The 12,000-nt window shown below is 44.2% G+C and overlaps 1 protein-coding gene across 27 annotated transcripts in view; it reads left to right on the top strand.

Moving 5' to 3' along the window:
- The window catches only part of AOPEP (aminopeptidase O (putative)), a 412,311-nt gene that overhangs the window by 224,357 nt on the left and 175,954 nt on the right, over nucleotides 1–12,000 (top strand). For 26 of the 27 annotated variants that reach the window (XR_012668547.1, XR_012668548.1, XM_075128662.1 and 23 more), the window contains 2 exons: nucleotides 10,817–10,919; nucleotides 11,040–11,147. The exons of the other annotated variant lie outside the window; for it this stretch is intronic. Coding sequence is in view for 24 of the 26 variants with exons in the window: in XM_075128662.1 (XP_074984763.1) it covers nucleotides 10,817–10,919; nucleotides 11,040–11,147 (211 nt within the window). In the remaining 2 variants the exon portion in view is untranslated. The remainder of the gene's footprint in view (nucleotides 1–10,816; nucleotides 10,920–11,039; nucleotides 11,148–12,000) is intronic. 27 annotated transcript variants of the gene reach the window in all.

The following is a 12,000-nucleotide window of genomic DNA, read 5'->3' as shown; positions in this document are numbered from 1 at the left end:
CAACCTTTGCTCCGGGGTCCCCTTTCAACAGGACATCCCGTCGGTTGTCATAACTACAGATGCATCCCTTAAAGGACAGGGAGTACACATGCCCCAATACACTACCAAGGGTCTTTCATCTCCTGCCGAGACGTCCCTTCACATCAACGTCTAGAACTCTGAGTGATACGCAATGCCTGCCTCCAATTTCTGCCTTTCATACAAAACCAACATGTCAGGATAATGACCGACAATATTGCCTGCATGTTCTATGTAAACAGGCAGGGAGTGGGGGCGCGATCTCACTCCCTTTGAACAGAAGGGATGAAATGATGGAACTGGTGTCTCAGACAAAATGGGAACTAAATGAGGATACAGTACTAGACATACTAGGATACTCAATCACAGACCTTTTTGCAACTGCAGCAAACAAGAAATGCCCAAGATTTTGTTCCAGAGTGGGACTAGGCAAACACTCCTCAGGGGATGCGTTCATGTTCCCATGGAACACTGACCTAATGTATGCATTTCCCCGATACCACTCATACACAAATTATTGATAAAAATATGAACACCAAGCCAGGGTCCTAATGATAGCCCCACATGGCTCAGACAGGCATGATACCCCTTCCTTACTATGATTTCGCCTTCCGCACCCATCCCATTACCCTCTGCCCGAATCTCTGGTCCCAACAACAGGGTCTACTACTCCACCCCAATTTAACCATGTTACACCTCAATGTTTGGCTCCTTCATGGTTCTCTCATGCCGAGCGAACTTGCTCAGAGCAGGTTCAAAATGTACTCCTTCTTAGCACAACAAATTCTAATGCACCACCTGCCTTCATAACTGGACAAGATTTACACACTGGTGGGTTTTCACAAACACCGCTCCCTTTTCCCATGCTTCTCCTGCTAATCCTCTACTATCTGTTAGAGATTAAATTCTCTGGACTCTCCCCGAGTCCCATCAAACTCCACTTGACTGCAGTTACAGTGTTCTATGATGCCATCGACAATAGGACTATCTTTGCTCATCCCATTACTAAGCGATTGCTTAAGGGACTGCAAACCCTTTACCCAGATATCAAACAGCCTAATCCATCTTGGGACCTCCCCTTAGTCTTAACATGCTGTTATAAATATAAAGGGAAGGGTAACCACCTTTCTGTATAAAGTGCTATAAAATCCCTCCTGGCCAGAGGCAAAAGCCTTTCACCTGTAAAGGGTTAAGAAGCTAAGATAACCTCGCTGGCACCTGACCTGGCACCTGACCAAGATGACCAACGAGGACCAACTTTCAAAGCTGGAAGCGGGGGGAACAAAGGGTCTGTCTGTCTGTGTGATGCTTTTGCCGGGAACAGAACAGGAATGGAGTATTAGAACTTGTTTGTAAGTAATCTAGCTAGAAATGCATTAGATTTCCTTTTGTTTAAATGGCTGGTAAATAAGCTGTGCTGAATGGAATGTATACTCCTGTTTTTATGTCTTTTTGTAACTTAAGGTTTTGCCTAGAGGGATTCGCTATATTTGGAATCTGATTACCCTGTAAGGTATTTACCATCCTGATTTTACAGAGGTGATTCTTTTACTTTTTCTTTAATTAAAATTCTTCTTTTAAGATCCTGATTGCTTTTTCATTGTTCTTAAGATCCAAAGGGTTGGGTCTGTGTTCACCTATGCAAATTGGTGAGGATTTTTATCAAGCCTTCCCCAGGAAAGGGGGTGTAGGGCTTGGGGGGATATATTTTGGAGGGAAGACGTCTCCAAGTGGGCTCTTTCCCTGTTCTTTGTTTAACATGCTTGGTGGTGGCAGCATAGGGTTCAAGGACAAGGCAAAGTTTGTACCTTAAGGAAGTTTTTAATCCAAGCTGGTAAGAATAATCTTAGGGGGTCTTTCATGCAGGTCCCCACATCTGTACCCTAGAGTTCAGAGTGGGGAAGGAACCTTGAAACATGCCTAACCCAAAACCATTTGAACCATTAGCCACATGTTCCCTCCTACATCTCTCTATGAGAACTGCATTTCTGGTAGCGATTGCCTGTGCAAGATGCACAGTAGAAATTGCAGTACTCATGGTAGATCCGCCATACTCCATATTTTTTTAAGGACAAAGTCACCCTGCGCTTACTCCCTGAAATTTTCTGAAGGTGCACTCATCTTTCCATGTCAATGAACCTATCCATCTCCCTATCTTTTCCAAAACCACATGCAAATTCCTTTGAATCTACGATGCACACTTTGGATGTGCACAGAGTTTTGTCCTTCTACTTCGACAGGACTAAAACCTTTAGGCGATCCGACAAGCTATTCATCCCCATTGCAGAACGCTCTAAGGGCTCATTTATCTCTAACCACTGACTTTCCAACTGGATCTCAAGTTGCATTTGTCTCTGTTATCAACTACAGAACATGACTCCTCCTACCTTTATCAGGACTCACTCCACCAGATCCATGGCGGCCTCAGTGACCTTTCTACATAACGTCCCCTTTTAAGGTCATGTCCAGAGCTGCCATTTGGGCTTTTGAAAATATGTTTGCAAAACAGTATGCTCTTACACAGGGACCCATCACTGATACACATGTGGGCAGAGCTGTTCTATCTACTGTATTCCTTCCAGACTCCTTGAGAGATACTGCTTTTCAGGCACCTACAGTGGAGCACTCACAGAGACACCTCTTGAAGAAGAAGAGGTTACTCAACTGTGTAGTAACTGACATTCTTCGAGATGAGTGTCCCTGTGGGTGCTCCACTCCCCACCTTCCCCCCCCTCAACTTTGGAGCTGGGGCGGCCTCCATTGTAGAGAAGGAACTGAGGAGTTGGGCCGCACATGCGCACTATTAAGACATGGCTGGTATGTGAGGCAGGCTCCGCACATGCGTGGCCGATACAGGTACTGCTGTAAAAATCTCCGAACAATGGCGCAGGGGCGCACCGACACCTACAGCAGAGCACCCACAGCGACACTCATCTCAAAGAATGTCAGTTACTGCACAAGTGAGTAACCTCCTCTTTCTGTAGGGATTCATTCCTCAGTTCTAGGTTGACCCCTGAAAAAACACTGTCTCTTCAATGAATGACCTTTATCCTTATTGTAGAGAGTTCCATTGTGCTAGAAGAACAAAACTGTCAACAAGAGTCTTCATCCTGGAGCTTTAGATGGCCTTTTTTAATATCCTTGGCCCAGGCCATTGAGGACCAAAACCTTGTTTCAATATTCTGTGGGAAGTCAGAGTCAGGGGTGCAGGATTGCTTTGTTGTGTTCATGGTCGTCTGCTTTGCTCAGACAATGTGCTGCAACCTTCTGCACCAGTTGGACTTTCCTAAGTGTTGAGGGCTTCTGGTATGTTGCAGTGCTGTAGTCCAGCTGAGAAGTGATGAAGGCTTGAATAACTAACACTGGGTCATCATGCGCCAAGATGGGATGGTGTCTCCTAGCCCAGTGGCTTTCAACCTTTCCATACTACTGTACCCCTTTCAGTAGTCTGATTTGTCTTGTGTACCCCCAAGTTTCACTTCACTTAAAAACTACTTGCTTATACAATCAGACATAAAAATACAAAAGTGTCACAGCACATTGTTACTGAAAAAATGCTTACCTTTTCGTTTTACCATATAATTATAAAATAAATCAATTGGAATATAAATATTGTACTTATATTTCAGTGTATAGCATATAGAGCAATATAAACGAGTCATTGTCTGTATGAAATTTTGGTTTGTACTGACTCTGCTAGTGCTCTTTATGTAGCCTGTTGTAAAACTGAGCTGATATCTAGATGAGTTGATGTACCCCCTGGAAGACCTCTGCGTACCCCAGGGTTACACGTACCCCGGGTTGAGAACCACTGTCCTAGCTAACCAGAGATGATAAAGTGTTACTCATGATTAAGATAAAGATTCTGTCATGGATATTTTTAGTAAAACTCAGGCACAGGTCGTGGGCAACAAACAAACATTCATGGAAGCCCGCGACCTGTCCCAGAGTTTTACTGATAATCCTGGGGTAGGAGGGGAGGGAGAACAAATAGAGCACTTCTGGGGACTTGCAGCTGCTCCTGTGGCAGGGGCTGACTGCTGCCGTTCCAGCCCCGGGGGGCTGATCCAACCCCAGCCACCGCTCCAGCAAGCGCAGGGACATTCCGTTGGGCCTGCAGCCGACTACTGGTTATCTGTTCCGGTGAGCCTGGGGCCGACTGCCTGTCAACTAATGTTCCCTCTAAAGTTTTACATCCATGTGCAGAATGAATTTTGTTATGTGAACCAATATGGAGGTGATGAATGGCAGGGATGGGGCCGAGGGGTTCAGATTGTGGGAAGGGGCTCAGGGCTGGGGCAGAGGGTTGGCGGTGCTCTGGGCCAGGGATGAGAGGTTTGGGGTGCAGGCTGCCCCAGGGCTGTGGCATGGAGAGAGGACTCCCCCCCCCCAGCCCTCTCCCGCTGCAGGAGCCCAGGGCTAGTGGAGAGCCCCTCTCCCTAGCCACGGCAGCTCTGGGGCCAGGGGTAGAGGCGCCTCTCCCTGCTGCAGCCCTGCATGCCCCCTACCTCTCTCTTCTCCCTGTGGCTGTGTGCCTGCATGGCTATTGATAGCCTGCTGCACAGCCACGCAGCTTAGAGGGAATTTAGTTCTCAGCTGTTCCAGCCCCAGGGGCCCTGACCCAACCCCAGCCGCTGCTCTAGCCGTTCCCCAGAAGTCACAGAGGTCCTGAAAAGTTATCTGAAAGGCATCTGTGACCTCCGTGATAGAATAGGATCCTTGCTAAACTCCCACATAGCTGCATCTTGAGTATCAGTGAAAAGTCTTGGAGCATTCCTTAAGCTACAGACTGAATTGACCAATTGTGGGTGTGTACCTTCAACCAAAGGAGACTGCATCATGACTGTAAACTCTTCAGAATGCTTTCCTCTGTCCACCACTATCACCTCTGTCTTGCCCAGGGTTAGCTTCAACCAGCTTTTCTTCATCCATGACCCAATCTGATCCAAGCTTTTGGCTATCTTGGTGGTAGTGGTATGATTGTATGTGGGGAAGGATGGGTAGAATTGTGGGTCATCCACATATTTCTGGTCCTTGAGTCCAGGTCACCTGACCAGTTCACCTAGTGGCTGTATGTAGATGTTGAATAGGACCAGACTGAGAATTGATCCTTGTGGGACCCAGGAATTTTCAGATGAAATGGGGTTTCATTAGAAAATGCCAATTAATCAAACCTGAAATGTGTCACAAACACATTTTAGGTTTGATGAACTTCTGCTGAACCACAGGCATGTTTCTGTTAGAAAATGGGGACTGTCTTTTGATTTACAATAATTCCTAGTTCTGTATGAAATGTAATGCTCTGAATACTTGCATATTAAAAATGACTTTAGGTTAGATGGACCACTGGTTCCCAAACTTTACTAGATCATTACCAGCTGCTTGAAAAATTGATGTTTGAAGAACCACATGCTTATTTCTCCTTTTTGTGCATGTTTATTTTAGGCATTAATAGGCTTACCTTAATTACTCATGGACTCACGAGTAAAATAAATGCCTGAAGAAGCTTAAAATGTTAGGGCTATCCAAAAAACAAGAATACAGTTCAGTGAAAAATTGTGAGGGTTTGATATTTGTTTTCTTTCTGATGTGGAGTGAAACCAAAAATAAAACAGAGAGCAAGACAGAGACCTCCCCAGAATAGCCAAGATTACCTTGGATGTAAGAGAGCAAGGTTGAAGTCCTGCTCAGTATCAGGCGAAGCAAGGACTTGAGCCTCAGTCTCTCCCATCCCAGGTGAGTGCCCTAACCCAGTGGTTCTCAAGCAGGGGTCTGCCGCCCACTGGGGAGGCTGCAAGCCATTTCAGAGGGTCTGCCAGGCGTCCCATGAGGCTGAAGCTCTGAGGCTCTGGGGTTCCAAGCCCTGGCAGAAGCCACCCTGCAGGGATGAAGCCCTGAGACCCCCAACCGTGTGGAGCTAAAGCTCCGAGCCACCCCCCACCCCAAAGGGCTAAAGCCCTGAGCCTCCCGCTGACATTTTTGGTATGCCACTTAAGTACATTCAATGGGTTGATCTTTTTTTTTTAACTTGTCTAATTTAAGTTTGAAGTTCTTGCTAATTCTTATCTTGATTACTGTTGAATTTGAGCCAAATTTCAGTCTGGTTCTCTTTTTACAAAATTTAAATCAAGAAAAATACAAAGCATTTTGACAAGTATCGGGGGTAGCCATATTAGTCTGTATCCACAAAACAACAAGGAGTCCAGTGGCACCGTAAAGACTAATGGATTTATTTGGGCATAAGCTTCATGGGTAAAAAACCCACTTCTTTAGATGCATGGAGTGAAAATTACAGATGCAGACATTATATACAAAGCATTTTGAGTAGCTTTCGGAGAAAACAAAGGAAGTGCCATTAATGAGAAGGGTGTGTGTGTGTGTAAAATGGAAGGCAGCTCAGACGGGGAAAGAAGTAGAGAGTTGGGGGTGTCTTGGCTGGAAGTTAGGGGTATTACCTGGGTATCAGGCAGTTTCAGCTCAATGAAGCCTTTTTTGCTTCTCCGCTGGTCTGACTCCCAATCAAGCAGGGCCCCACCCCCTGGTTGCTTGCAGTGCTGGGCAAATTGCTCAAGGGTTCATCCTGCTCTGAGAAGATTCCAACTGCAGCAGACCAACTTGCTCCTGAAGAGCCAGGCCTGCATCTAGGCTTTTATTCAGCAGACCGACCAATCATCCCCATCCCCAACTTCCCTGCAGAGACAGGAGAGAATTCCTCATGTGTCCCCTGCTTCGCAGCCTAGCAGGGGTCAGGCTGCAGCCTCTGTAAGGCACAGGTTACAGATGGATTATGCCCTGCAGCAGCTTCCTGGAGCATGCCCTTTAATCTTGTGAGTCCTTGCAGCTGCAAGTTTTGCCTACACTCTGAACTAGCACTGTATGCATGTTCTTTTTCAGAAAAAAGGAGCTCCGGTGATGTGGCCTTTGCAAGTTTGCCTCATGTCTTGAGCTGTGCAATGTGGCACAAGCTGAAGGCTAGGCTCAGTAGAAATCCAGCTCGCTATGCACTAGATCAGAGCACAGTGCTCATCTGCACAGCCACAGTGCACAACACACGGCTAATAAAACTACTGTGCTGGCATTGTTGGTGAATGTTGTTCCCCATTATGGCTAAAATTGTCCACGCACATGCATTTTGTTTCACAACCACTTTCTGGCAAGCTGCACCTCATGCAACCACTGTTGATTTGAAACTGAACAATTTCTTTTCAACAGTGTCTGGTATACCACTTACAACATTCTCCTGTACCACAGTTTGGGAATCACTGAGATAGGTTGTATTACGGAATTATGTGAATTATGGAATGTGGATTAAGTTCTGTTTGTTTAATTGTTCTTAAATACACATGCACACACTTTATGGGAGGGGATGGCTCAGAGGACTAGTAATGAGATATGTCCCTTTCATCTTTTGGTGAATAATGACTGGTTATTAGTAAGCAAAAATATTTATTGTCTGTTTATTGGATTAAGTAAAATTAGCTGCTTGTATTCATCTTTCTTGGCAATAAAAGCAGAGACCAAGGTTTAAATGGGTATCGAGACTAGACTCTTAGAGTTGGTCCCCCTGCGACATATTAATGGTGTTTGAAAGGAAGCTTGGACTGCTGCTTCCTGTGCTGTCCCTATTTTGTGGAGGGGAAAAATAGGGCTGAAGTTTCCAGAACTGCTAGTTTGCCACCTTTCGCTCATACTAAAACTACATTTAAAGTCTCCAGAATTTTTTTCAGTCATGTTGATAGACTCCTAAAGAAGTGCTGTCTAGTCCTCTTTGACTACCCTGTGTGGGACCTCTTGGAAAGAAGTTTGAAGGCGAGATGTTAGGGGGCTTATTCCTTCACCCACTTACTTCCCTGGTCCTTCTCGCATGAACAGAGAGCAACAATACCCGAAGTCCAAAGGTGCAAACAATTCGATGTTTATTGGGGTGAACTTCCAGCAAGCATGATTCCAGTTTCCTTCCTTAGTATCCTCCTTCCCAGCTCTGACACCACAGAGCCTTACGCCTGTGTCCCTGTTCCCATTCCTACCCTTAGCCAAACATGATTCCAACTTCCTTACTCCCATTCCCTGTTCCCATTTCCCCCTTTAGCAAAACATGATTCCAACTTCCTTACTCCCATTCCCTGTTCCCATTTCCCCCTTTAGCAAAACATGATTCCAATTTTCTTACCCCCATTCCCTGTTCCCATCTCACACACCCACATGCCCACCCACACCCTGAGGTTTTCTGTTCATTAAAACACAACAATGCTAGCAACAAGACAAACACCACAGACAAACAACACAAAACATAGATCCATGGTATTCTGGGTTATTTTTCCCGCTGGTGCCAGCTTGCTTGTAGAGTGTCTGAAAAATAAAAGAAACAATTTCCTTCCCCATGGTGGGGACAGATTACTGCTTAATAATAATACCACTTTCTTTTACAAATGTCCTTGCTACTTGCAGGAAAAACAGAAGAATTACCTCCAGACTGTCCTTATTTTGTTCTATAGTCAGGCTAGTGAATTACCTCATTCACTGGTCATTTATGAAATTCATGAGATGGTGTACCTCAGTTTCCCCTCTTGTACAACAGACCAAGTTTGCAATAGTTTCTCTGCTGTACCAAGCTTTAAGTTTATTCTCAGGTAATAGCTGCGACACAGCTTCAGATTTTAGCACTGTACACACACACCCCTTAAGGTTAACCTGTCCCCCTTATTTTCAGGCTTGACTTGTTTTTTTCACCTCCCTTTCCTGAAGGGCCATAATCTGAGTCTTCTAGTAGCTTGTTTGCTGACCAGATGTATTCAGTTATTTGCAGCTCCTTTGTGCCCATCAGCTAGGTAATTTGCATTTACACACAGAGGCTTACTAGCTTGCTTTTGGATCCAAAGCTGTTAGCAGCTCAGACACTGTCTTAAAAGGGAAGCGTTTTACTTCCACCAGAGTTCTGATTACTTTCCACTTTCATCTCCTGCTCCAAAACACAGCGATCTGAAAAAGAAAGCACAACCTATTGTGGCTCCTTTTGGAGCCCTATTAGGATTTTAATGAAGTACCATGTTTTATTTGCATTTCTTTTACTCCTTTTCCAATATACACTGCACATGTCCTGGGAAAATGCAAATTCCTTCCATATAGTTTAACCTCCATAACATCATATTAGCCAAATTAATTTTACACAAGGTATAACTGCCTCCCCCATGCCTACAGAGTTTTCATGCAGAACCCACCAAAGCAACAATCTAATCCCCCAGAGCCATCCCAAGGCTCAGTGTTCCCATCATTCCTCCCCTTTTCCTTTTCTTTTACCTGTGCACACACACACAAAATTCTGTTTTGCCTAACATCCCTTGCACTGTGATTACTCTTTTTTACACAACTGTACCCCGATTACACTTCCATCTTGTACAACTAGACACAACTAGGGGCAGCCAAGAAAGCTCATGCTCAAATAAATTGGTTAGTCTCTAAGGTGCCACAAGTACTCCTTTTCTTTTTACTTCAGTACTGTGGCTGTGGTATGGAAGACACCATTTACAGAGGAGGGGGAAATTTTGCTTAATTTGTCTTTAGTTTTTCTTCTCTGTGATTAAACTTATAGGACTGCTAGGCACTAATAACTAGTATAGACTTCCGTCGTGCCTATTGAGGCTTGGCAATCTGAAGACCCAGTACTAAAGAGTTAACATAGTTTGAATTTGTTCTGGATATTACTGTCTGTCTGACTGAGAATCCCCAAGGCTCTGTGTGGCAGGCTCTCTCTTTCAAAGCTCCAGTTGTTTTTTGCTGACATGCACGCAAAATGACAAACCAAAGAAGAAAAAGAATGGAAGGCTTATGCTTTTCTGTAGTGTATTAAATGTAGATGAAAGAGGCCATTCATTCTTGCAGGTGTAGTCTTGTGAGCTGTTAAGCTGTGTTCAGGTATGAAAAGTGAAATATGTAGCCGGGTGTAATGAGTTCAATATCCTTCCTTCTCATATACCTCCATCTCAAATATCTCTGTCTTTTTTTGTCTGCCTTTGTTCATAATGTAACACTGCTGTCTACGTAGTATCTCCTAATTAAATACCATGCAATATGATGTCACGTCTGGGAGGGAAGAGCAAGTACTATATCCCAGCTTAGTGTTGGCTTTCAGTTTAACCTCAGCTGTTTGCGCAGCCACACACAAAATCACATTAGAGGGATACATTTCTTGTTATTTCTACTTCTTTTCACATTAGCTAAGCTATTTCAGGGATTCTCAACCTTTTTCTTTCAGAGCCCCCCTCCCCCAACATGAAATAAAAACTGCAGAGCCAGAGGAAGGAAGGCTCCGGGCTTCAGCCTCAGGGGGGTGCTTCTGTCCTGCAGGGCTGGGGCAGGGGGCGCTTAGGAGCCCCGTGGGATGGAAGGCTTGAGGGTTTTGCCCCACAGGATGGGTTCTCAGCTCTTTAGCACCTTGGGGTGGGGGGTGGCTTGGGGCTTTAGCTCTGTAGGAGCAGTTTAGGGCTTCAGTCCCGTGGGGCAGCTTCTGTCAGGGCTCAGGGTACCAGAACTCCAAGCTTCAGCCCCAGGGCTCCAAGTGGCCTTGCTTGGCAGACCCCCTGAAATGGCTCACAGTCCCGCAGTGGGTTGCGGACCTCCAGCTGAGAACTGCTAAGCTATTTAGCACAAATTCAATTCCAGAGTAGAATGGAGACTAATGCACTAGTGAGTAGTGACTGAAGATACCAACCTATTATCATCATTTTGGGCAATGAAAGTTTGTAATGCATTAGTTCTTTACTCACTTATCAAAAATTTAATTGATTTGCAATCATTTTAGGCCAAACAAAGAGAACACAGGAGAAGTGAGTGAGTCTGGAACATGCATAATCAAACATGGTCTTAATGCAGAAAAAATCTTCATGCAGGTTCATTACTTGAAGGTAAGAGTGCGAAACTGACCTAACTGAAGCTGATGTTACTAACACATTTTATAAACACTTATTTTTGTGTATTCTTTAATTAATAGCATCATCTTTGTCTTTGGTACTGATTTCTTCCAGGGCTATTTCCTTCTGCAATCTCTAGCCAAGAAAATTGGAGAGGCTACATATTTTGAATTTTTAAGAAAGTTTGTGCAGAAGTTTCATGGACAACTGATCCTTTCTCAGGTACTCTGCTGGTACTTGTTGCCCAGTTTTTGAAAAATAAGTGACTTTTATTTTCTGTTTGACTATTTAAATCACTGCTTTTGGAAATTTAAAATGTGGCTAGGACATAGGACACCGACTCAGGAAACCTGGATTCTGTTTTAAGCTCCAACATGAACTCCGTTTTTCCTAAAGCAAGTCACACATCACTTCTGTGCCCCATTTTCCCAATCTGTAAAATGGAGACGAAATTTACTGTCCTTTATAAACTTGGAACTTTGCATAAAAAGTGTTCTACAAGTGATATGTATGTATTATTATTATTCAGCACTTCATGGCAACAAGGGGTATAAATTGAGATCATCCTGCTCCAGAAGTACAGACCTCTGCAACTTGAACTAAATATAAATTCCCATTAGCTGTTAGCAGTAAAAACTAAATACTATGTATATACTGGAAGGATACAATCCTGCTCCCTTGAGGTCAGTGGCAAATATTCCATTGAAATCAATGGAAACAGAAATTAGTTCTTAGTGTAATTAATATGAGATACTGTATCTGATCTTATAATAGTATATACTGTATTGTGCAGTCATCACTGTGGCGTTGTCTGAGTGCCTTGAAGTTGCATTGCTGTCAGACTGACTCATGTGCACCCATTTATTCAGGTTCGAGTACCTGTGTCAGACTTTGACATGATAAGGATTATTTCATCTAAATACATTGAAGGTGGCATGGGAACAAAACCTGCATTTATATTTGTTGCTTTGGACTTTCAAGATTCTGGACTTGTATGCGTATTTGGAACATTGCAAGCACATTGCAGCAGTTATGTGCTGAGTTAAACTGGGTAATCAGCAAGTGCAGGAAAAAT

The sequence above is a fragment of the Caretta caretta genome, chromosome 5 (genome assembly GCF_965140235.1).
Source record: "Caretta caretta isolate rCarCar2 chromosome 5, rCarCar1.hap1, whole genome shotgun sequence".
In the NCBI taxonomy this organism is placed as follows: Eukaryota; Metazoa; Chordata; order Testudines; family Cheloniidae; genus Caretta; species Caretta caretta.
Note: the sequence above shows the minus strand (reverse complement) of the source record. Positions and strands in the feature narration are given on the sequence as shown.